The 18,694-nt window shown below is 43.2% G+C and overlaps 1 protein-coding gene across 1 annotated transcript in view; it reads right to left on the bottom strand.

Annotated features, from left to right (window-relative positions):
* Nucleotides 1–10,706, bottom strand: part of Smarca5 (SWI/SNF related, matrix associated, actin dependent regulator of chromatin, subfamily a, member 5) — a 35,685-nt gene extending 24,979 nt beyond the window's left edge. The window contains 7 exon segments of the mRNA XM_050161506.1: nt 127–306; nt 1,323–1,423; nt 3,486–3,586; nt 6,206–6,237; nt 6,239–6,373; nt 7,761–7,835; nt 10,194–10,706. Coding sequence (XP_050017463.1) covers nt 127–306; nt 1,323–1,423; nt 3,486–3,586; nt 6,206–6,237; nt 6,239–6,373; nt 7,761–7,835; nt 10,194–10,292 — 723 coding nt within the window. The 5' untranslated portion in view covers nt 10,293–10,706.
* Nucleotides 10,707–18,694: the final 7,988 nt, after the last annotated feature.

Raw genomic sequence — 18,694 nt, forward strand, 5'->3', positions numbered from 1 at the left:
TCCCATAAAATTCTTAACCACAAAAGCAGTATTACAGTTAAAAATCACTAATAGTTTGTGAAGACCCTTTCCCTTTCTTTATTATCCCTTCTCCGGTTATTTCATCTTTATGGTATAAAAACTTACTCGTTGCTCTTTATCTCCTATCAAGCAAACAGATCTAAGTGTTGGCACCCATCTCTTGAATTCACTCATCCAGTTGTGCAATGTAGACTTGGGAACCAAAACCATATGAGGACCAGGAATATTTCTATAGTGTTTCATGTACCCAAGGAGAGAAATTGTTTGAAGTGTCTTTCCCAAACCCTGAGAAAATTCATAATTAAACATTAAATCAATGAATCACATCAATTCAATTAACCATTAAAACAATGCTTTCCATATTACAGCCACCCCCATCATGCACAGAACATTGAAAAGAAATGCTACGTCTGGGACAACATGACAAGAGCTTAATGTGCAAGACAGTTAACAGAGTTAGGTCACCTAAGTCGGTAAAAGACGGTATCAACATCACCCCTCCAAGGCTCAGAACATGGGATATTCCCAGACTATCAGAGGCAGAACTGAGCATCTCTTTTGACTCCTTACTTTCCCCAACCAATTGTTTAAGCAGTTGAGAACGGTAAAAATATTCAGTACGTAACTAGTAAGTAGTGAACAGAAGATATGTCTTAAGAAATAGAGCTCTGTTAACTGTTCATAAATCTCAAGAGAAACAGCCAAACTGCTTCTCTACAAAACTAAAGAAGCTGCAAGTGGTGGTGCACACCTTATACCCAGCACTCCAGAGGCAGAGGCAGGTGGAGCTCTGTGAGTTCCAGGCCAGTATGGTCTACACACTGAGTTCCCGGATAGTCAAGGCTATACAGAGAAACCCTGCCACAAAATAAATAAATAATAGCGAAAGAAAACTTCTCAAAACATACTATTTTAAAATGTACTTTACAGAGTTTATAGTCTTTTTGTAATTTTTTTTTTGGGGGGTGTGTTCATGACAGGGTTTCTCGGTAGCTTTGAAGCCTGTCCTAGAACTAGCTCTTGTAGACCTGGCTGGCCCGGAATCCACAAACATCCCCCCTGCCTCTGCCTCCCAAGTGCCCGTGCACCACCACCACCCAGCAAGATATTTCTTCACACGTGAAGACATCACTTATATATATATAAGGCAAGTTGCTTATAACACTTCAAGAAAAAATTTAGTTGTAATCAACAAAACTATTCTCTTGACTGCTATAAATTTAATGTCAACCTATTTTAAGTTACAAAAGCAAAACAACAACCAAAAAAACCTTCAAGCTTCAAAATAACCAAATGCATACCATTTCATCCGCAAGGATACCATTGATGCCATTTTCATACAGAGAGATGAGCCAATTCAATCCTCGGACCTGATAATCTCTCAGTTTACCCCATTTTACATCTAAGAACAACAACAAAACAAGTTCAATTTAAACACAAAAAATACAAAACAGGTCGGGCCACTTTAATCTGATTCTAGAGATTTACCTGGGACCTTCAAGTGTCTATTTTTTTCAAGACACATGTATTATGGGGAATCTGAAAGGTTAAAATCATTAAAAATAGCCTATTAAATCTGAACTGAAGCAGGAGTAGTTGGATACTGATAATGAATTATGACTGTTGGCATCAGAGTCCTCATCAAAATCACTCAACCAATGTTAAAACATACTGGCCTTCAGATCACCTCTGGCCTCTGTACCTCTCTTTTAATGCTAGCACAAAGTTTATAATCAAATGTTTTTGTCCTTCTTAAAGATCAGATAGAGGTTCTCATGGTGGAATAAAAACAGAATTCTTTCTCCAAGTCCACCCTTCCTAATTTCTTAAGTTCTTTTTCTGAGAGATCTTATGTCTTTTAGTATATATTACCTGTTTTACTTCCCTGGATAAATCACTGCTTAAGTATGAACAGCTAGGACTGGAGCGAAGGCTCAGGTTCAGAGCACTGGCTGCTCTTCCAGAGTCCTCATTTCAATTCCCAACAACCACACCGTGGCTCACAGCCGGCTATACTGCAATCCGGTGCCCTCTTCTGGCACCACAGAGGTGCCATGTTGTATGGCAGAATGTTGTATACAAAATAAATAAATCTTTAAAAAAAAAGAAAGAAAGGGGGGGGGCGGGGGGGGCGTGGCACACGCCTTTAATCCCAGCACTGGGGAGGCAGAGGCAGGTGGATCTCTGTGAGTTCGAGACCAGCTTGGTCTACAAGAGCTAGTTCCAGGACAGGCTCCAAAACCACAGAGAAACCCTGTCTCGAAAAACCAACCAACCAAACAAACAAACAAACAAACAAACAAAAGAGAAAGGACTGGATACACTAGTTACAATGAATGAATGTGAAAAAGAAGTAATCTGTAATTTCCTTTCCACCTTGTCAGACACAGTCTCTAGCCTCTAGCTTGATTTGAAAAGTAGAAGTCAGGTGGTGGTGGCACCTTTAATCCCAGGTGGATGGATCTCTGTAAGGTCAAGGCCAGCCTGGTTTACACAGTGAGTTCCAGGATAGCCAGTGCTACACAGAGAAACCCTGCCTCAAAACAAAAGAAAAGAAAAGAAAAGAAAAGAAAAGAAAAGAAAAGAAAAGAAAAGAAAAGAAAAGAAAAGAAAAGAAAAGGAAACTGGGTGCTTCATAAGACAAACAGGAAAAGCAAAGAGAGTGAGTAAAATCCTTAACATTCTAACTAAGCAAGAGTCCAACCAAAATTCTGCTATTGTTCACACTGAATACTCATCTGAACAGGAGCCACAGGAAAGCTAGGCTGCAGTGATGATTGCAGAAGCCTCTAATCCTATCAGAAATCAAGATGTGTACAAGTAAAACTGACCTGGCTAAATGTCTTCTTATGGAAAAACATTTCAAAAATGATTAATTTATGTGAAAACATCAGCAAATAATTTTTTTTCTTGACCCCCCCCCACACACACACACAAAGTAGTTTTCTTATTTGGGAAAAATTTGAGGCAAAATCATTCCATTTTATATGTACCTTAGAACATGTAAATAAACAGCATTTTCATATGCTTCTGAAATATAGCACACACTCCTCTCTCAGCTCTAGGGATCAAAGCCAAGACTTTGCAAACGCTATGAGCCCTCGAAGCACTCTATAGCTCTAAGCCCAGTTGACATGGTAACACCTCAGATCAAACAACCCTAAATTATTCACACCTTATGGCTATCCAAGATTACTAAGAATTTAGAAATTATCGGTAAAGCAAATTCAAACATCAACCCCTTTGGAAAAAAAATTAAATGATTCAGCCGGGCAGTAGTGGTGCACACCTTTAATCCCAGCACTTGGGAAGCAGAGGCAGGTGTATCTCTGTGAGTTGGAGGACGGCCTGTTGTTGTTATTTGACTGTTTCAGGACAGTCAGAGCTGTTACAGAGAAACACTACCTCGGTGGGGGTTAGGGGGTGGGGTGGGAGGATCAAATGATTCAATGAATTTAACATACATGATGGAGAATCTTCAAAACGAGTACAGACATTAGTTGCTTTAGAGCTTTCTGTTAATAGTTCTTCATCCTCCTCTTGCTCTGTCCGACGGTGTCGGTAGCTGTCAAAATGAAAACAAAAATCAACTAATAATGAGTTTTATTTCAATACAGTAGAAAAATGATGATATCCCAACAATCTTAACAGGCATCTAAGTTAAGGCAAAGCCACAGATGTAGCACAGTGATAGAGCACTTGTCTAGCATGAGTAGAAGTCCTAGGTTAGAGACCGTGTACCTCAAAACATTTTAAGAAAATAAAGTTGAAAAGCAGAGTGAGCCCAAAAAGTGAACAGCAGAAATTTTACTAGTAAATTTAAACCTTAAATAATCGCATGGCTAGCTAAACTATGAATAAAATATACATTAAGAGGCAGGCTAATCTCTAAATCTGGGACCAGCCTGGTCTATATAGTGAGTTCCAGGACAGCCAGGGCCACAGAGAAACTTTGTCTCAAGGGGAAAGGGAGGAAGGAATCAAACAAAAAATTTTAAATACATACACAGAAGAATTTAATAAACAGGATAATAATTTCAAGAATATATATACACACACTGTAACTTGCCTTTTCATGTCTTTTTGCCAAGAGGAAAATTCTAGAAATGACACTTGTAAAATCATAAATATAACTAAAAGCTAAGAAATAAGGACCAAAAATTTCTTTGAAGACTAGTCAGCAAAGAGCTTGCCTTACAAGATATGAATTCAAACCAATCTCCCCATCAAAATAAAAGCAAAATGCAGCTGGAGCTTGCAATCCAGGCACTGAGAAGGCAGAGATAAGCAAATGCCCGGTGTTAGCTGGCCAGAGCTATAATTCCTACATTCCAGGGAGAGAAAGATTCAATTTAAAGCCAGCCTGGACTATGCACTGAGACGTCTCAAGTAATACACACCCAAACCCATCTCCAAAAAGAGAAAGGGGACTAAAATATGTATCTGTTTGTGATAGAGTGCCTGCCTAGTGTAGCCAAGGCCTGGGGTTTGATGCTTACAAGACGAGAGAGAGAGAGACAGAGAGAGACAGAGAGAGAGACACAGAGAGAGAGAGAGAGCTCTCAATCTTATTTTCCAATGACACAATTCAGTAAACAAACAAAACTCAGTAACCTACTACGTATTCCTGCGAACCATCTCTATTTTACAGAATAACAGAAAGAGCAGAAGCATTTCTTTTCATACCATACATCGATTATCCCACAACACAGTAATGCTTATTGCAGTAATTCCAGGACATTGATACACTTAAATAGCTAACAAGATCTCACATCTGGAACAATTTAAATATATCTAAAGTACAAAGTTGTCTCTTAAAAAGTTTTCTTTATTTTTTTGGTTTTAGAGACAGAGTTTCTGTGTAGCCCTGGCTTTTGTAAAACTCAGAGATTTGCCTCCCTAGTGCTGGGATAAAAGCCTTGTACCACTGCCACGTGGCTTGAAAAGAATTTTATGTTTTAATATAAAAATAGCACTTTGGATATACATAATTGGTAATAATAAGATATACCAGAACAACACAATACTCCAAATAAAACTAATGATACTTGTTCCTTCCAGATGAACATAATACTTTTCTGTTTTAACTAATCACTTAGCAATTTTCACATTGACAAACATATAATCTCTTTAAAATAATCTTTTTTTAATTTTTTTTTATGGTTTATTTAACTTTTTATTTTATGGGCATTGGTGTGAAGGTGTCAGATCCCCTGGAACTGGATCTTCAGACAGTAGTGAGCTGCCATGTGGGTGGTGGGAATTGAACTCGGGTCCTCGGGAAGAACAGTCAGTTCTCTTAACCGCTGAGCCACCTCTCCAGCCCCCTCTTTAAAATAATCTTACATATGATAATTTTCACACTTCATTTATCACATCAGGTATTATAGTGGAGACCACCCTCAAAATATTAAGATACTAGCACAAAAGTCTTGAAAAATCTGTGTATTCAGTACGTACAATGAATTACCAAAAAACACTGAAGGATGGCATGTGTGACACTTCCAACATATAAGCAGCCCGCTAAGTATGCAGCAAACATTTTAAACAAATAGTGCACACATCAGCTCAAATGCCCTTACTAACAAGGCTGGGATATGCACTTGCGATGCTAGCTACTTAGAGAGCCGACAGAGAAAGACCTTCAGTCCCTAAGGCCTATTTGAGGCCAACTCTGACAACTCGGTGAAAAATCCTATCTCAAAGTTTGAAAAAGTGGAAAAATTGGGTGGATTCTATGAGCTGGTGGTAGGATGCTCATCCAGCAAGCATGAAGCCCTACATTCAATCTCTAGTACCAACACACAATACAAACATACCCTCAATGTAGTTATGATTTTTGGAAGACAAAAATATACAATAGCTTCACGTTCAAGCGTGGACCAAGCACTTCTACGTAACGGTGACGAACACACTTAACCTCTGCATTTTTAACCCCTCTAAGGAACGCTTAACATCTTAATTCCATGTACAACATGGCTGTTATAATTCACAAAGCATTTAATGGTATAAAAGCAAAGAAAGCATTTAATGGCTTAAAAGTCATTATATATATTTTTAGATACTGAGACACCGATGGCCACAACTGTGAAGTCACAGAAGATTAAAAACAAAAACCTGAAAAAAGTATAATTTAAAAAGCAAATTTGGTTTAAACTATGAAATATAAACTACTACTACTCACTCGCCAACTGAGAGCAAATTCTGTTTTTCATCCCTTTTTTACCCGTGGGCGCCCTGGTTTCATCTTTAAGGGTGAGGTTGGAGTCTTCTGAGCAGCAGGCTGAATGAAATGTGCAAACAGCTCTGTCTGCTTTAGTAAATACTCAAATCTATTTGCTCGGTCAGTTTGCTGCAAAATTTAAGACACACTTTATTAAACTTTAGAAATAATATACATATGCCTGCATGAAGAACTGAAGAATCAAAATGAACAAACTACTGAAATATGCAACAAGGTGACTGTGACTCCCAAAGACAAGTCACCGACAAGCACAGGCTGAATGTACTAACCTATCAAGTGCAGTTAGTGACTTAAAGATGAGAGTGGGAGCGGGTTAAGGGGCATGACAGGAAATACATCATGCCTACAGACATGCTTAAATGAATTCATGTATTTCCAAAACTAACATTTTATGTTCATTATCCTCTAATAAGATAACAGTAACAAGATTTTTAAATACAACATAAAAACAAAACAGACAAGAAAACATTGTACAAGGGAATGTATTCAAAAGAAAACATACTGGTTACTCAAACTGATGCCAAATTTTAAAAGGGTACCAGGTCTGAAATTCACTTATCAAATACTTTCTTTTTTTTTTTTGTTTTGGTTTTTCGAGACAGGGTTTCTCTGTAGTTTTGGAGCCTGTCCTGGAACTCCCTTTGTAGACCAGGCTGGCCTCGAACTCACAGAGATCCACCTGCCTCTGCCTCCCAAGTGCTGGGATTACAGGCGTGCGCCATTAATGCTCTCAGTATGAATTTATTTTAAATGTTATAGTTTTGATTCAACATGAATTGCAATAAATGGGTCTCCAGCCCTGTTACTAATAGAAAATTGCACAGTGCCATCACCAGAAACATAGACTTTAATTCCGGTACAATTGCCATAAATTTTATCTCCAGAAATGACATCACAGTATGCGCCAGTAGGGAGACCAGTTTGTAAAGTTGTTGACAATGACCCCTCTGGATGGATCTCCTCAGTCTCAGGATTGTTAGCGCTCCCTTTGAATATTTCCTGTTGTCACATCAAGAGAGTGAATATATTTGAAAACAAGTTTACTAATAATGAACTCTCAAGTCCTTCAGTGATGTTTTAAAGACATGATAATCTATTTACATGAAGAGAAACAAGTTAGGTATGGTAGCACACACACCTTTAATTTGAGAAAATCAATTATGATCATTAATTTTTTTTTTTAAAAAAAGGTCTCTCCGGGTAAAGATTTCCAGGGAATAATACATACAAGTGAGATCAGCAGCAATGAAATAAAGTTTAGTCAGAGAACTGAAGCTATATATTAATATATTCGTATCACAATCTAAACTACAGTGGGTAAAAGTGCTCTGTACTATCATATAACTAAGATGAAGTTATGTTCATCTTAAAAGAGCCACAATTTGTTCTGTTTTACAGCACAATTAGAGACACCTGTATATGTAAACTAATGAATACATTTAAATCTTTTTCACAAAGGTTCATCATAAATCCTATTCACATATCTAGAACATACCATTTTTTCTTCATATGTAGGATCTGGTTCTTGAATTTCTTTTTGCTTTCCAGGTGATGAATCATCAAACACTTCCTGGTAGGACGGAAAAATACAGTTGTTTAAGAACTGTCAACTAAATAATATATTCTTATTCCAAATTCCCTAGGTATTTAATGGCTATCACATAACCTGACATGAAACTTGATAAGGATGAAATAAAATACTATAGGGAAATCACTTTCCCCAATTATAAACTGCTGCCATGATTAAAATATTATCAACAACACCCTAAAGCAAAATTACTTTCTATACAAGCCATAAGGGCAAATCTGTATCTTTTGGAAAAAAATTATAAACATTAATGTTCCCTTTTTATGATAAACTTCCATCTATCTACTGTGCTATTACACAAATGCACACATGGAAGGGAACATTAGTCACTGATTTCCCCTATCAAGAACATTATTACCAAAAAAAAAGGAGCTTAACTGAATATTCTTAGTTAGTAATAAATACACTCAAAACACAGTCATGATGACAGTCAAATGCCACAAGCAAATGACAAAACCTCCAACCTACTCTACGTTATACATTAGAGGCAAAGTACAGTCTATAATAGTATGCGCTTTCCAACTGCAGACATTAATTCTATAATTCAATGTCTTCTTTTTCTAACTACAAAACATATTTCAGGTCATCAGATACATCAGGCAAGTGTACTCGACACAGATGTAATTCTGATTCTAACTTCAGTTAAGACAATGAAAAACAGACTGAAGGTAATAGTCTTAAAAGACAATAAAAACTACAACATGAACAGAAAGGAAAATGAGTGAAGAATGAAATTGAGAAAAACAGAAATTATTGTCAAACTTAAAAAAAAAGCACACATTGACAGGGCAAGGTGTGTAGAAAAGGCTCTTTCTGGAACCAGATCACAGTTCTACCCCAGGCTCTATCTCTAGAAGACTCAGTTTTCTCATCTGATAAACAAAAATACCACTTATTTTATACCACAGGTATTATCACATTCACGCTTATAGCGATTCAAAAATCAATTTCATCTGGGTTTTAAATTTTCATCTTTAGGACCCATAAATAGAAATAACACCTATAGGGGAAATGTGACTCCAAGTTACAACAGAATCTGCAAAGCTATGGTGAACTAAGAGCATCTCCCTGGGAGAACTGCACATGTAAATATAATTCCCTTCAGTGTCATTGGTGCCCAGACTCTGAGTAGAAATCCAAGAATCCAGTTAAACAGTCCCAGAAATTCAAAAGACCGTTTAAAATCTTAAGGGGCATCAAATACAAAATTGTGCTTGCTTTTGTGGAGACAGCGTTTCTCTGTGTATCCCTGGCTGTCCTGGAACTCACGGTGTAGACCAAGTGCCTCGGAAGTGGTGGGATAAAAGGCTTATGCCACCAACGGCCAGAATAAAATCCATTTTAAAATGAAACTTCATTCACTTCAAATTGGGGCACTACACTAACACCTCCCCTCTCCACTAAAAGTTACTTCCAGGACTAACAACACGTTATTTCACCCAAGCGAATCAGACTGCACCGTCATTTCCTTACGGTGTAAATGCTGCACTAGGGTTCATCTTCACAGTGTGACTTCCAATCTAAGGACTGAAACTCTCAGAAGCCTTGGGCCTGGAACTACCGATTACCTCAAAACAAGTCCAAGGCCAAGAATAAAAAGTGGAAGCAATAACTTTGTTCCCAGGCAACTCAAAGCCTGGGAGCATATCCAAGAGACCTGCCTGGCAGCGCCACCATTTTTCCACCCTCTCCCCCCACTTCGTATTGTCATCATCATCTGGCCCACTCGAACCCCAGAAGGTCTGAATGGACCTTAGCAGGAGATAATGCGCTGGGCCAGCAGCCCAGCGCCCTCCCGCGACGTTCCCATTCATTCATCTCTCCATCCACAAACCCCTAATTAGATGGGGTCCAGGACAGGTGCTGCGGCTGTCACGCTCGCTCCCCGGAGCAGGGCCCGGAAGGGGCCTCCCCCTGGCTGCACAGAAGCAGCTGCGCCCTCGGCCCTCCAGCTCTCGCCATTGTCTCTGCCCACAACAGGCAGATGCCGCCCCTGCCAGCACCGGGATGGGGCACTCGAGGCGCAAGTCCCGAGCTGCGTGCGACGCTGGGAGACGTCGCGCTCGCCCCGGGAATCCCACTCGGAGGGGCAGCTCCCTCGCCCTTCACCAAAGTTTCATGCAAACTAAAACCCAGATCCGGGGGGAACCGAGCGAGTCTAGGGGGGCATCTAGAGCTGGGGAGCAGCGGTCCCCTCGGCCACGGTAATCAGGCGCATGTGTTTCCTAGGAGCGCCCGCGACCCGCCGAGGCTGGCTACACGGAGGGAAAACGCCGAGGTGAAGGAGACCTGGCGCCAGCCGAGCATCCAGCTCCCTCCCCGCGCGCCCGCCGCACTCACCTCCATCTCGGCGTCCGCGGGGCCCGCGCCCGCCGCCGCGGCTTTGGAAGGCGCGCTCTCGGGAGGCGGGGGCGGCGGAGGCTCGGCCGCCAACGACATGTTCCGGCTGCGTCACCCGCCGCGGCCACGGGCAGGCGCGGCGCGGAGGGAAGGGGCCTGGGCCTGCGCGGCTCTGGCGTCCGGGCCCTCCGAGGAGCGATCCCGCCCGCAAGCTCTCACGCGCGGCGGCTCGGCCACCGACCCGAGCCGGCCCCGCCGCGGCGCTCGCCCCGCAGTCCTCTTCCGCCGCACTCGGCTCCGCTCCGCTCCCCGGCGTTTACTTCACGGCGGGAATCACGTCGACCAGGGTGGGCGGGGCCAGCGGGGTCACGGGGGTCACGGAGGGCGGGCTGACTGAGGAGGCGGAGGGCTGAGGGAAGGGGAAAGGAAAGCGAAAGGTCCTCGGAGGCCTCCCGCGCCTTCTCCGCTCCGAAGCGGACTCTTCTCCAACCACCGGGACGGCCGCCTACGCCGCCGCTCCCAACCCTCGCGAGATCGCTAGTTCCCCCGCCTCACAGGCCGGCCCGCGACGGCGCATGCGCCGGCTCCTCCTTGTCCCCGCCTCCTCCAGGCCTCTGGCAAGCTGCGGAGGGAGGGTGGGCGGGGCCTCGAGGCAGCGCGGCGGCGTAGGTTTGCGTCTCGGCTCGTCGGCGTGACGCGAGCGGGCGGGCGGCTCCGTAACGGCTCGGCGGCTCTCGGCGCGCCCGCCCGCCCGCCCGCCCGCCTGGTGGCTCCCGGCTGGGGCTGGCCTCTGCACAAGGGGAGGAGGGGGCGTGACGCTAAGTGACGTCGGACGTCCAGGAAAACAATGACCTCGGGTTTCAGGTCCGTGCAGCCCGTTCCAGAGTTCGGCTTTTGTGGCCGGCGGGTAGACTCGCCACCCCCGAGAGCACGAATGGCCGCCGACGGAGACAGATGATGGCTTGTTTTTTCCGCGTGCATCAAAACAAAATGCGCATTCTTGTCGCCTTAAGAAGAACTGCTTGTCAGGGGAGGCAGAGGCGGATCTCTGAGAGCTCGAGGCCAGCCTGGTTTACAGAGTGAGTTCCAGGAAAGCCCTCGAGCTACACAGTGAGACCCTGTCTCAAAAATTAAAAAAGAAAAATTCTTAGTTGGGCATTGCTGGCAGAGAAATCCCGTCTCGAAAAAGTATTGGTGTTGCTTCTAAGTAAGGCCTTGCTTCTGCTCCTGCAGCACCTCACCGTCTACTCCCAGCCGCACAAGGTCTTTGTTATCTTAATCTGTTCGTGATTTAGTGGCCTCCGACGTTGAAAAAAGGAAGTCTCTTCAAGAGTTAACTAAATTATGCCCAATTTCACATCTCTTGGAAGAGCTATGTACCAAGTTCAAATGTTTGTACTACTCTAGTAATTCTCCAGTCAAAACACTCTGGAAAACTCGCGTTGAAATACTTGTGAAAGCTGGAGTTGTAGGTCGGTTGGTGAAGTGCTTGAGCATGCGTGAGCCCTGGGTTTGAACCCTAGCCCAAACTGATTTGCCAGTGGTGAGGCATCCTCCATCTCTCCATCACCTCTTCATCCGTGTTGGTTGCACTGGGAGCTGCTGTGTGTCATGCAGTAGACCCTTTTGTCCAACAGCTTTACTTGCGAATGTTCCTTGTGTGGTGTGTTGTTGGTCAGGTTCAAGGCCTCTGGCTTTGGTACACCATCATTACTGGGCCCTCATGGATAGTCCTCTCCTATATCTTGCTGTGGCTGCAGGATCATGGAGATCCTGTGGCTGTGGTTCCCCAGGACCATGGGGTGGATGTTGGGGAGTGCCCTGGATGTGTGCCTGGGTGGTAGCTGAGTTGATCAATCTGGGCTGCTGGGGCTGTCACCCTCGGTGGGAGCGGAGCCAGCTCTCCCATGTCCTTTGGGGGGCAGCTTTCTCAAGTAGGGGGACACAACCATCTCCTTTGAGGGGTAGGGGAGGGGACAGGGTTAGCTCTCCATTGGAAACAGCTCTCCCCCTGCCGGTGAGGTGCTGGGAGCAGCTCAGCACAGCCATTGACTTTTTTTTTTTTCTTTTTTAAGACAGGGTTTTTCTGTAGCTTTGAAGCCTGTCCTGGAACTCACTCTGTAGACCAGGCTAGCCGGTCTTGAACTCACAGAGATCCACCTGCTTCTGCCTCCCTAGTGCTGGGATTAAAGGCATGCGCTGCGCCACCACCAGGTCTACAGTCCTTGTACTTTAACACACAGTTCAACACATGGTTAAACACATGGTTTACATGGGCCATTGTGGTAACACAGGCAACAGACATCAACACAGACCCCAGCTGCATCTAAGCCACAAAGCCAGACATGGCCAGGAGCAGCAGCTTGGTTCCAGTTGTCACCATGGCCCAGGTTGGCATTGCAGGCCTCTTATCAGAATGAGCCCAGCCACAACAAACTCCAGAGAGACCTGAGTTTCAGATTACCTTGTTCCAGGAAAGACCAGAAAGTGAGACTACCCTGGCATCAACCAGGAATGGACCATCCAAGGGGAAAGTACCTAAAGGAAATCCTAACATTGGATAGGATCACCTGATGTCCCTTAGTCCAACACACACCCATCCCCTTTCACCAGGGCACCCCTAGACAAATGTCAGCCAATCAGGGGTACTGAATCCTTGAAATCCCTCACCCCAACCTCTGCATTGTTGTGCCTGAGTTCAAGGACCCCAAGAAGACCACCATGGAGCCACACTTCCAAATGCAAAAGCAAGGTTTCACTTATTAAGTATGGGATAGCACAGGTCCTCTGCCTCACAGTCTGACACAACAGATGGAGGGAGAAGCACCCTGTCTACTATTGACAAAAACCGCAAAATACAAAATTCCTTATACTATATCACAATTGGCTAAAGGTGAGGTATAGCTGAGCTGTTAGCTCCTGATATGATGTGGGTGGGTCATCTATGTGTTACTTTCATTGGTTAATAAAGAAACTGCATTGGCTTTTTTGATAGGGCAGGATTTAGATAGGTGGAGCAGACAGACAGAATTCTGGGAGGAAGAAGGCAGTGAGGCAGTCGCCATGAAGCTCCAACTCGAGATGGACATAGGCTAGAATCTTTCCCGGTAAGCCACCACCTCATGATACAGATTACTAGATATGGGTTAAAACAAGATGTGAGAGTTAGCCAATAAAAGGCTATGTATAATGGGCCAGGCAGTGTTTAAATGAATAGTTTGTGTGTTGTTATTTTGGGTGTAAAGCGAGCCGTGCAGGAGCTGGGTGGGACGAAAAGCAGGCCCGCCTCCCCTTCTACTACACTGATAGGCTGTTAGTATCTAAGGGAGACAGCACCAGGCCCCCAGGTTATGTCCTCCAGACATCTGCTGACCCTGTGCTAACCACAGGGGCAAATAGTGGCTAATCAGGTACCTACAAGGACATTTGAAGGAAGCAGATGTAAACAGATGTACCCTGGTAGGTCACACTGACCAGGGCAGACACAGTTTTAGGGAATGTTTATGGCTTTCCTGGGCGGCATTCAGCCCCCTGCTTAGGCCCTGTCTAAAATGGAGTTCTTTCTCAAAATGGAGTTTGTTTTGCTCCTTCAGGCATCCTTGTGGACTTTGGTGGCAACATGGGTCATGGACATCAACACAGACCCCAATGGAGCAGGGACCATGGACCCAAACATGGTTCCTGGCAGCAGCCTGGGCCAAGATGTCACCATGGCCCTAGATGGCAGTGCAGGTCTCTCAGATCAGCATTGCTCCAGTGGCAGGGTGGCCCTTGGACACCAATATGGCCCCAGGTGGTGGTCCAGACCTTCAGTGGCAATAGGCACAGTGGATATAAACACGTACCCTGGCTGTGGTAAGACTGTGAACCTAGACATGACCCTCAGCTGCAGCTCAGGCCTAGAAGCCTCCATAGCCTCTGGTAGTTCAGGGTGGCCCCTGCAGTGGCATAGCTCTTGGGCATCAATGTGACACCCCAGACTCCAGGTATCCTCACTTCCTTCAGTTATAACAGGAACCACAGACATCAACACAGACCACAGCTGTAGCAGGGCCATTGACCAAGACATGGTCCTTGGCAGAAGCCCAGACCCAGATGTCAACATGGTCCAAGGGCAAGCAGGTTACCCACATCAACTTGTTCCTTACTGCCTTTGCCTCTTCAGATCTGCCTCTCTTCACAGAACATGAGCCATTCTGCCTCTCCCTCTCTCTCCCTCCTCTCTTTCATACATACATATATATATATATATAATGGCCCACCATAATGGTGTCCAACTGCTAGTGGTTGCTCCTTTCTGCCCAGGGCAAGCAAGTGACCCTGGGCAGGCATGTGAGTGTCCTTCATTCACTGGGCCCTAATCCTACATTTTTTAAAAATAAATGTGTTGTAGTAGTGAAAAATTTACTTTTTCTACTTTTATGGAGGTATGATTGACAGATGAACTAGGGGTTTAGCTCAGTGGTAGAGCTCTCTTGCTGACATATTCAATCCCTGAAACAGAAAGAAGGAAAATGTCTTTATTCAAGGTGTATAATGTGATGTTTAGAAATGCAGATATATTGTGAAATGATCTACAAACCCTTCACCATCATCTATTATATTTACTGTGTATGTGAGAGATATTTAAGGTCTAGTGAGGATGTACTTTAGTGGTGCATAACTTTTCTGGCCTGCAGAAGGCCCTGGGTGAGATAATACACCAAGGCAAAAATAGAGGGGCTAAGGATACGGCTCAGTTGGTAGGAATGTTTGGTGTGAAGAGGCCCTGGGTTAAGTTCCCAGAAGTGCACATAACTGTGCATGATGGCACACACCTATAATGCCAATACTTGGGAGGTATAACTGGGACAATCAGAAGTTAAATGACATTCTTAACTACACATCTCATTCAAGAGCAGCCTAGGCTACATAAGACCAAGCCTCAAATAAATAATAGTAATAAAAGGTAAGCAATGTTTTCTTTTATTGAAAATAGATTTTTTTCATACAATATATTGTAATTATTGTTTCCTCTCCCCCCGACTTTTATCAATTCTTCCCCTTCTCCTATCCCATCTGATCCACATCCTTTCTGTCTCTCATTAGAAAACACACAGGCCTAGCAAGCACAAGGCCCTGGGTTCAGTCTTTAGCTCTTGGAAAAGACAAAATGAATCATAATATAATTATCTATGTTTTCCAATGGTCCCCCCACCCCAAAGGTCCCCCACCCCCACCCAAAAGCCTGTCTCAATACACAGGCTGAAAACTGCTGGTTTAGAAGACCTTGTCTCTTGGTGTCCTCTATCCCCTTTGGATCTTACACACTTTCCACCTCCTCTTTGGAGTTCCCTGAGCCCTGAGGGGAAAGATTTGATGGAGACATCCCTTTTATGGATGTATTTAGGGAGTTTTCCGAAGTCTCTCATGCTTTGCACTTGCCCAGTTGCAGTCTCTATATTTGTTCCTATCTGCTGCAAGAGGAGACTTCTCTGACAACGACAGAGAAAGGCACTGATCTATGTATAGCAGAATGCCTTTAGGAGTCATTTTATTGCTACGTTCCTTTAGCAGACAGGAGTATTTGGTTTTCCCATAGGTCCATGGACTATCTATCTAGTCTCAGGTTCTTGGCCACCCAAGGAGTGCCAGTGGAGTGCACCTTAAATCAGATCTTGGTTGGTTACTCCCACAAGCTTTGGGCCACCATTGTACCAGCATATCTTGAAGGTGGGACAACATTGTAGGTCAAAGGGTATAATAGCTGGGTTGGTATTTACCTTTCTCTTCTATTAGCTTGCACAGTACCGTTAACGCTGCCTGGGAGAACCAGCTTCCAGGCTGCAGAAAGGCTCAAAGGGAAAGTCCACAGTGTGGTGCAAACTAAGACATTTTATCTCAGGTGGTTAAGGGGAGAAAAAAACCCACTCATACACTTTCCTGAGGGATTCCTTCTTGATTCTCTCATGTTTTTCTCGTGATGTTCTCTGTTCTCTCATTCTGACTCTATCTTTCCTCTTCCGTTTGTTTCCCTTTGAATTCTCTCATACATGATGTTACCCTTCCAGCCCATTGTAACTCCTTCTCTCATGGTGTTCTCATCTTTCTTTGTTCTTCACAGTATAAATACCCACAAAATCTTTCAGACAATACAGGAGTCACACAAAAGGTCGCATTTCATTTCTTAAGTAAATGATTCAAAACAGACAGCTCACATGCTATAGATCTAAATAACTTGTCACACAGCAAGAAAGGAGCATTTTTTTTTCTCAGTCAGCTCCCTAATTGGTGGTTTGTAACTTGCAGCTGCAAAGAATCATTTTGTTAACTATCTAGAGAGGTAGTTCTTTTTTTTAAAAAAAAAAAAGATTTATTTATTTATTTATTTATTAGCGGGGTGGTGGTGGCACGCGCCTTTAATCCCAGCACTACAGAGGCAGAGGCAGGCGGACCTTTGTGAGTTCAAGGTCAGCCTGGTCTACTAGAGCTAGTTCCAAGACAGGATCCAAAGCTACAGAGAAACCCTGTCTCTACAAACAAAACAACAACCAAAAGATTTATTTATTATGTATATAGTGTTCTGCATGTATGTATCCCTCTTTACCAGAAGAGGACACTAGATTTTATTAGAGATGGTTGTGAGACACCATGTGGTTGTCACTAACTGAACTCAGGACCTCTGGGAGAACAGCCAATACACTTAATTTCTGAGTCATTTCTCCAGATCCCCGAGTGGTAGACTTATAAAGGATTTTAAAGAAGTTATATATAAAATTAAACTATTAAAGGGTATAAGAAAAATAAGGAAATTGTGTACTTTATATTTCTGAGTGTATAAACATATTAAACTAACATTTTGTGATTAACAGTCATAAAAGCTGGGCTTACTGGGACTCCATGAGCACCCTGGTTTGTTTGTTTGTTTGAACTGATTGATTTATTATATATATATAATAAATGTGTATGTGTGTGTATATATATATATATACACACACACATTTTTCTCTGCTCCCCTCCCTGCTTCTCCCCTCCCTTTTAATCCTCACCCAAGATCCCCCGCTCCCAATTTACTCAAGAGACCTTGTCTTTTTCTTCTTCCTGAGCACCCTGTTTGGTGTGTTGTAAATTCTTTAGCTTGAACTCTGGGTACTATAACTTTCTTCGTATCTGCTCAATCGGCACTTCCCAAGACACAGTGCTTTAAATCTTAAAATGTGCTTCTCTGCCCTGTGTGTAACGCTTGAGCATAAAAGAGAAAACTTTTAACACTTTCTGGGGTCTATAAAGTCATATTACTTTCTGTAGCCCTGGCCAGTTAGAAAATCTTTTCCTGTGGCGTATCTAAACCAAAGCGTTTTTGTTTCTAGACTTCGGTTACTTGCTCCCTGTCACGTGCACAAATTTCAGGACCCAACATTTGAAAAAATAGGTAGTTGGCTGAACCTTGGGTCTTCAGGTTACAGACCCAGATCATAAAACTGAGATTAGGAATTCGTGCAGAGTTGATCAGTGTCCTAGGTTCTCAGCCAGACCTAGCAAAAGAGACTGCACAACAATTAGGCTGCTTTGTACTTTTTGCCTTAGTCCAACAGATCAGACAGCTTGTTATGTGTCCTTGTGAATTGGGTTGCCTTTTCTGAGTATAGTTCATCTTAAAAGCCATTAGTAATGTACCTGGTCTGATCTAAAGCTACTTTGAAATTTTATATCAGTTGATCGTGCACGGCTGTCCTGACCGCTGTGGAAAATTTCACTATTTCCTTGGCGTCAGCCTGAGCTGTGATCTAAAACAGGTCTTTGGGGGAACTTATAACCTCTGACATATGTAGCACTTCTTTGTATTCATTTTATTCATCAAAATTTTATATAAGATAACATTATTGAGCTGGACAGTGGTGGTGCATGCCTTAGAGGCAGGCGGATCTCTGTGAGTTTGAGGCCAGCCTGGTCTTCAAGAGCTAATTCCAGTACAGGTACCAAAGCTACAGAGAAACCTTGTCTCAAAAAAAAAAAAAAAACCCAGCAAAAAAGATAACATTATTGATATCAGTTAGATAATACAATTAAGGAGGAGTCATCTTTTTAAAAAAATATTTATTTATTTATTTATTATGTATACAATATTCTGTCTGTGTGTATGCACATTACATTACAGATGGCTGTGAGCCACCATGTGGTTGCCGGGAATTGAACTCAGGACCTCCGGAAGAGCAGGCAATGCTCTCAACCTCTGAGCCATCTCTCCAGTCCCAGGAGTCATCTTCTTGACAACCCACAGATAAAAATGCCTGGTAGATTGGAATGCGATCATGTGATAAGCACGCTATGTATGATACAGTTTGAAATAAAACATGTGGAGTGAGAGACAGGAGCATAAGATACTCTGGAGTCTTTGCTCTATGGCTTTGCCTGACGAGGTTTCTCATCAGTGAATTTCACTCTGGTAGGCTGACATCTTGAATATTAGTTATTATGTGCTGCTCCTTTGACAATGATCACTGGCATATCATGAGCATTAG

The sequence above is a fragment of the Alexandromys fortis genome, unplaced genomic scaffold, assembly GCF_014885135.2.
Source record: "Alexandromys fortis isolate MF-2015 unplaced genomic scaffold, M_Fortis_MF-2015_v1.1 scaffold_127, whole genome shotgun sequence".
Classification (NCBI taxonomy): Eukaryota; Metazoa; Chordata; class Mammalia; order Rodentia; family Cricetidae; genus Alexandromys; species Alexandromys fortis.